This window comes from Oncorhynchus mykiss, chromosome 1 (genome assembly GCF_013265735.2).
Source record: "Oncorhynchus mykiss isolate Arlee chromosome 1, USDA_OmykA_1.1, whole genome shotgun sequence".
NCBI lineage: Eukaryota > Metazoa > Chordata > Actinopteri > Salmoniformes > Salmonidae > Oncorhynchus > Oncorhynchus mykiss.
This window is the reverse complement of record NC_048565.1, coordinates 9093408-9101122: the sequence shown is the minus strand read 5'-3', so window position 1 is coordinate 9101122 and position 7715 is coordinate 9093408. Positions and strand designations below refer to the sequence as shown.

At 42.1% G+C, this 7715-nt stretch overlaps 1 protein-coding gene across 2 annotated transcripts in view; it reads left to right on the top strand.

Annotated features, from left to right (window-relative positions):
- The first annotated feature begins 2553 nt into the window (after positions 1–2553).
- pex5la (peroxisomal biogenesis factor 5-like a) overlaps positions 2554–7715 on the top strand; it is a 180702-nt gene continuing 175540 nt past the window's right edge. For both annotated transcript variants that reach the window (XM_036989311.1, XM_036989309.1), the window contains exon 1: positions 2554–3089. In XM_036989311.1, coding sequence (XP_036845206.1) covers positions 3069–3089 — 21 coding nt within the window. In that variant the 5' untranslated portion in view covers positions 2554–3068. The remainder of the gene's footprint in view (positions 3090–7715) is intronic.

Genomic DNA, 7715 nt, shown 5'->3' with positions numbered 1-7715 from the left:
ACATTAGAGTGAATTTATTTAATCAATTCCAAGCAAGCAATACAGAGCAGGTGTAATCATTTGATTCTCCCTGCATGTTCCACAGTGGCTGGGTTCTGATCCATGGTGGCTTGGTTCTGGTCCATGGTGGCTGGGTTCTGGTCCATGGTGGCTTGGTTCTGGTCCATGGTGGCTGGGTTCTGGTCCATGGTGGCTGGGTTCTGGGCCATGGTGACTTGGTTCTGGTCATGGTGACTGGGTTCTGGTCCATGGCAGCTGGGTTCTGTTCCATGGTGACTGGGTTCTGGTCATGGTGACTGGGTTCTGGTCCATGGTGGCTGGGTTCTGGTCCATGGCAGCTGGGTTCTGGTCCATGGTGACTGGGTTCTGGTCATGGTGACTGGGTTCTGGTCCATGGTGGCTTGGTTCTGGTCATGGTGACTGGGTTCTGGTCCATGACAGCTGGGTTCTGGTCCATGGTGGCTTGGTTCTGGTCATGGTGACTGGGTTCTAGTCCGTGGCGGCTGGGTTTTGGACCATGGCTGCTGGGTTCTGGCACATGGAGGCAGGCAACTGTGTTCTGGCACATGGCGGCTGGGTTCTGGTCCTTGGCGGCTGGGTTCTGGCCCTTGGCGGCTGGGTTCTGGTCCATGGTGGCTGGGTTCTGGTCTATGGTGCCTGGTGGCTGTGTTCTGGTCCATGTCAGATGAGCTCTGGTCCATGGCGGCTGGGTTCTGGTCTATGGTGGCTGGTGGCTGGGTTCTGGTCCATGTCGGATGGGCTCTGGTCCATGGCAGCTGGGTTCTGGCACATGGCAGCTGGGTTCTGGTCCATGGCGGCTGTGTTCTGGTCCATGGCGGCTGGGTTCTGGTCCATGGTGGCTGGGTTCTGGGTTCTGGTCTATGGTGCCTGGTGGCTGTGTTCTGGTCCATGTCAGATGAGCTCTGGTCTATGGCGTCTGGGTTCTGGTCTATGGTGGATGGTGGCTGGGTTCTGGTCCATGTCGGATGGACTCTGGTCCATGGCAGCTGGGTTCTGGCACATGGCGGCTGGGTTCTGGCGCATGGCGGCTGGGTTCTGGTCCATGGCGGCTGGGTTCTGGTCCATGTCGGCTGTGTTCTGGTCCATGGCTGCTGCTGGCTGGGTTCTGGTCCATGTCAGATGGGTTCTGGTCCGTGGTGGCTGGGTTCCGGTCCATGGCAGCTTGGTTCTGGTCCATGGCGGCTGGGTTCTGGTCCATGAGCGGCTTGGTCCATGAGCACCCTTTATCTTTCCAAGATAGGGTCAAGTATATGGGCCGAATGTCCCCTCCCATTTCGAAATTTGAAAGACGCTAACACATGAGAAATCGTGATTTGTCCAAATAACCAGTAACTAAAAACCTAAACACCTCAACAACCCCTGCTCTTATCCCGAACATCCCAGTAATTCCCAACATATTCTACAGCAACAATTATGTTTAGTTAGCTCTGTCCACGAGAGATTTTGGTTGTGACAATATTTAAAGAATATTGGCAAACCCTGTTATAAATTAAATTAAATGAACAGATCCCACATCTGACAACATAATTGTGTTTTTACAGGTTCGCATAACAAGTGTTAATTTGCAAGGAAAGCGTTATTGATGTTATACTGTCTCATGTAGTATATTATAGAGAAAGATATTTACACGTGATCATATAGCAGAGTAGCTGATATCAATTACATTACATATGTGGCATATTTTAAAAAAAACATGTTTTAAATATTTTTTATTTAACCTTTATTTAACTAGGCAAGTCAGTTAAGAACAAAATCATATTTACAATGACGGTCTACCCCGGCCAAACCCGAAAGACGCGGAGATTTTGGTATCATTCACTGTTACTCTACAACAATTATAATTGGTCAAACAATTCACTACAATTTCTTGCAAACATATGTTGTTCTTGTTTCATGTTGATTATATTATTGTTACTCCATGTGCTGCACTGTAATTAAGCTACTGATTCCCCATTATCACTACGTGTCTCGTTAAATAAGCATCCTGCCTTACTTCTTAATTGGCCAAGAGATAAACATCACGGTGCACTAGCATGCCTTATTCCACTCTGTAGTTTACATCATCAAGATTACCTTGAAGGGAATCATCCGATTTGCATACATCGAGTTATGTAATCCTTCATACTAGAACTAATTGGACAATGTACAGTATAGCAGAATAATGTCGGCCCAATATATATATATATAAATTATTAACCAAAGGTTTGGCATGACGTGACAAGGAGTTGAAATTATAGTACAGACTCAGGGCACACGCAACCAGTTCGTTTAGGCCAATTGCAGTGCATTCATTGGTTTCCAGCTACAGCAAGATGGCAAACAGTTATTATAAGGTTTCATATAAACCTGAAAATATAGATAAGTAGGCGCCAAAACATACTCTAGCCTATACCTACAGAATATATAGTAATACCTGCAGCACACCGCCTGAAACAAGCTCCAAATGTCAGAATTGCCCCCAATTTCAACTTGCTCCTACTTCAGAGCACGTGAATCCAGGAGGCGGCTCCAGCGGCGCCCAGATGAGGAAGGTTGGTAAGCAGGAGAGAGGAGTGCACTATAAGAAGCGTCAAAACAATTATTAAGCCACGGTCGAGAGGCGGAGAGCGGTAGTGTGCACAATGAAGACATAACACGGGAGATTTTACTTGACTAACTGAATTGTTGTCCATCCGAAGCCGAGGACCCAGAAGCTTTTGGCAGCGCCGTGAAGATTTCTGGGCGCCTCGCATTGAAGTGGGTTCTGGTAGTGCACTTATCTCTCCCGTGCTGTCGCCTGGCTACCTTTCAAATACCGGCAAAAAAATACATGACAAAAACACTTACGTTTCAGCACCTTAAGCGAGGACAGCTCCTTTCCCTGGCGTAACATTCAAAGACTCAATTGGAGCCTGCACTTCTGAGCGAATTGAAACATTCTGCCTCTTGTTCCAGAACTCTTCGTACGTATGGACACTCCCAGTGTCGCTTACTGTATCTGTATTGCGAGCCTTAAAGTAGCTTAAAAATCCATCGTCGCAGAATCAGGAATTGACTTCAAGCTCAATATGTACCAGGGTCATTTGCAGGTAAGAGGTTTTGTTCTTTTGAAATATAAATGCATTATATGTGTGTATGAGGGTGATGTTGAATAGCTTACATGTCAACTCTGTAGAAGGTGATTTATCATGTAGCCTAGTTCATGCCAAGGACGTTTCTACATAGGGAATATGAGGTAGCCTAATAATGGAATACTAGGAGACAATTAGACGATGACCACTGTGGTGTCGTGACTGTAAAAATAACTGTCAATTGGCCGTAGGACCTATGTTTTATAGCAACGCGACAGGGTCTGTTTATTTTGTCCCATCACAGACCGTAGTGACTCGCGCTCTCCGATAATGATATGATCACTTCAACTGCTGCTTTAGAAAATGCAGCGCTATTTAAATAAACAAGAAACAATTCATAGTCAGTGTCACGTTGGCAATCTTTGACTTCCGGGACGTACATTTGAACCTCTTTTATGTTTCATGTGCGTTTTTATTGAATAATGTAGAGCACCGCCTTGATATAGGGCACTTGCGGTGCCTATAGTTTAACCTTGACGACCACCTTTGTCTCGACAGCTTGGTTTCTATTGAGATAAAATTCTGTCCCCAGAGTAGCCCATGTTCCTGCATGTAAACATAATTGCGCCCACAAAAAGTCAAATAAGCGTTCCAATTATGTCGACGTGACTGGAAACAATGGCATGGGAGATACAGGAATCTGATGTCAAATTCTTTGGGAAGATATTCTTTGCTCAAGTTGAATAGTTTATTTATGACATTTATATGATCCACAATCAAAAGTATTATCATTCAAATGCTCGACATATGATAAAAGTTCATTTGACCTCAAGAGAGCTCTGCCCTCATACAATTCAGTGAGTTTGAAACAGTGAAACCGGAGTACAGTAGTCATGATATCTATAAGATTGCTCAAATAAATAAACATATCATGAAAGTAATCAAAAGTACACTTACAATGAATGAATGTCATACTGTTACCAAACCTATGTCCCATCCCTTTCATGGTAATCTTTTTGTCAGTAAAATGACAAATCACAATATAAAACCTCTTGAAGACAAGCTGTACCAAGATTGATGACTTGTCGAGATTTTGTTGATTAGATAAATAATTGATTCATGGATTCAAATCAGTGGTGGTCGGTGCCATTTAAGATGATGGAGATCGTAAAAAAAAAAAATGAATGAGCATGGCCTTATTTCTATTAAAGCATATTTGGATGACTGTCATTCATATTCCATTCACCCAGCTCAATGTAACATCGATAGATTTAGGCTACTACATGATACTAACATTTTCCCTATACCCATCATGAGGTTGCAACCTAGCCTACAAATTAAGGTTTACAACGTAGGTGCACAGGTCGAGATATATATATATTTTTTAATCACGGTGACAGACAGTGACACATTCAATACTGCCTTACACACTATTGCCTGCGTCTAGCTGATCTAAGGTGTAGTCATTAGTCCAACAGTTGCAATCAAGAGTTTCTATTGGACAAATTCAGAACTATATTAAATATAGTGCCCGTTTTGTTCCATTTACTTCCATTTAAGAAACGTTTTTCAACAGAATGGGCGGAATGAATACACCCCTGATCACCGCAAACACAGTTCACTTTCATAGCAGCCACGTACAAACAGCATGATCATTTACTCGTTCTATAATTTATTCTCGCATCTACTCGCTCTTCTCCTCTCACCTTTTCCCTTTGCTTGTGGACTTCAGTGCACATTACAACAGCTGTCTGTGACCAGGCAAAAAAAAAACTTCCAATCCAAACCTTCATACCATAACCGCTAACCGCTACACACAGCCTAAATCGATGACACCGTATTAACTAATACGTCACAGTTAACATAGCCATCTATTAGAAATAACACGTTAACTTCTTACGGCTGAGAACACGTTAACTGGATCGACTTGACAACAGTCAGTGAAAGTACAGGGCGCCAAATTCAAACAACAGAAATCTCATCATTAAAATTCCTCAAACATACAAGTATTTTACACCCTTTTAAAGATAAACCTGTTGTTAATCCCACCATGGTGTGCTTTCGTCGCTTTACGACGAAAGCACACCATCTTCTTATGTTAGGTCAGTACCTAGTCACAGAAAAATATAGCAATTTTTTCAGCCAAAGAGAGGAGTCACTAAAAGCAGAAATAGAGATAAAATTAATCACTAACCTTTGATGATCTTCATCAGATGACACTCATAGGACTTCATGTTACACAATACATGTATGTTTTGTTCGATAAAGTTAATATTTATATCCAAAAATCTTAGTTTACATTGGCGCGTTATGTTCAGTAATGTTTTGCCTCCAAAACATCCGGTGATTTTGCAGAGAGCCACATCAATTTACAGAAATACTCATAATAAACATTGATAAAAGATACATGTGTTTTACATGGAACTTTAGATGAACTTCTCCTTAATGCAACCGCTGTGACAGATTTAAAAAAAACTTTACGGAAAAAGCACATCATGCAATAATCTGAGTACGGCGCTCAGACACAAAAGCAAGCCATACAGATACCCGCCATGTTGTGGAGTCAACAGAAGTCAGAAATAGCATTATAAATATTCACTTACCTTTGATGATCTTCATCAGAATGCACTCCCAGGAATCCCAGTTCCACAACAAATGTTTGTTTTGTTCGATAAAGTCCATCATTTATGTCCAAATACCTACTTTTTGTTCGGGCGTTTAGTTCAAAAATTCAAATTCATGACGCGTAGGCCAGACAAAAAGTAAAAAAATTCCACTACAGTTAGTAGAAACATGTCAAACGATGTATAGAATCAATCTTTAGGATGTTTTTAACATAAATCTTCAATAACGTTTCAACCGGTAATTCCTTTGTCTTTAGAAACGAAAAGGAACGCAGCTACCTCTCAAAGGGGCGCGCCTGAGTGAGCTCGTGGCTCTCTGCCAGACCCCTGACTAATCATCTCTCATTCTCTCATCCTCCACAGTTTTAAAGGTTTTAAAGACTGTTGACATCTAGTGGAATAGATGACCCCATAGACACTGTATATTGGATAGGCAAACCTACAAACCTCAGATTTCCCACTTCCTGGTTGGAATTTTTTTCTCAGGTTTTTGCCAGCCATATGAGTTCAGTTATACTCACAGACATCATTCAAACAGTTTTAGAAACTTCAGAGTGTTTTCTATCCAAATCTACTAATAATATGCATATCATAGCTTCTGGGCTTGAGTAGCAGGTAGTTTACTCTGGGCACCTTATTCATCCAAGCTACTCAATACTGCCCCCAGCCATAAGAAGTTTAATAAACCCGCTATAATCATGCAGTGCAGTGTACAGCAAGCTGTTTAGCAGTTAAACCGGCGGGCCCCAGTGGCAAAACATTAATAAAACCAAAAGCTTACCATGACTTGGAAGAGTTCTAGTGTTTGATAGCCATAGCCAGCTAGCTAACATAGCATCCCTCTCTGTTAGAGTCAGGTGCTCTCTCTCTTGCTTCTCCTTCATTTTTGAAGAAATTAATTTGTTCAAAACTGCTAAACTATTGCCTATCTCGCTTTTTGAGTCAACTACTCACCACATTTTATGCACTGCAGTGCTAGATAGCTGTAGCTTGTGTTTTTAGTACTATATTCATTTTCTGATCCTTTTATTGGGTCGACAACATTCAGTTCATACTGCAAGAGTTCTGATAGGTTGGAGTTGTCATAATTACTGTGTAAGTCTGTGGTGAGAACCATGAGCCTCCTAGGTTTTGTATTGAAGTCAATGTACCAAGAGGAGGACAGAAGCTAGCAGTCCTCCGGCTTCATCATGGTGCTGTCCTACAGAGTGCTGTTGAGGCTACTGTAGACCTTCATTGCAAAACAGTGTGTTTAAATCGATTATTTAATGACATGTGAATATACAGTGCCTTGCGAAAGTATTCGGCCCCCTTGAACTTTGCGACCTTTTGCCACATTTCAGGCTTCAAACATAAAGATATAAAACTGTATTTTTTTGTGAAGAATCAACAACAAGTGGGACACAATCATGAAGTGGAACGACATTTATTGGATATTTCAAACTTTTTTAACAAATCAAAAACTGAAAAATTGGGTGTGCAAAATTATTCAGCCCCTTTACTTTCAGTGCAGCAAACTCTCTCCAGAAGTTCAGTGAGGATCTCTGAATGATCCAATGTTGACCTAAATGACTAATGATGATAAATACAATCCACCTGTGTGTAATCAAGTCTCCGTATAAATGCACCTGCACTGTGATAGTCTCAGAGGTCCGTTAAAAGTGCAGAGAGCATCATGAAGAACAAGGAACACACCAGGCAGGTCCGAGATACTGTTGTGAAGAAGTTTAAAGCCGGATTTGGATACAAAAAGATTTCCCAAGCTTTAAACATCCCAAGGAGCACTGTGCAAGCGATAATATTGAAATGGAAGGAGTATCAGACCACTGCAAATCTACCAAGACCTGGCCGTCCCTCTAAACTTTCAGCTCATACAAGGAGAAGACTGATCAGAGATGCAGCCAAGAGGCCCATGATCACTCTGGATGAACTGCAGAGATCTACAGCTGAGGTGGGAGACTCTGTCCATAGGACAACAATCAGTCGTATATTGCACAAATCTGGCCTTTATGGAAGAGTG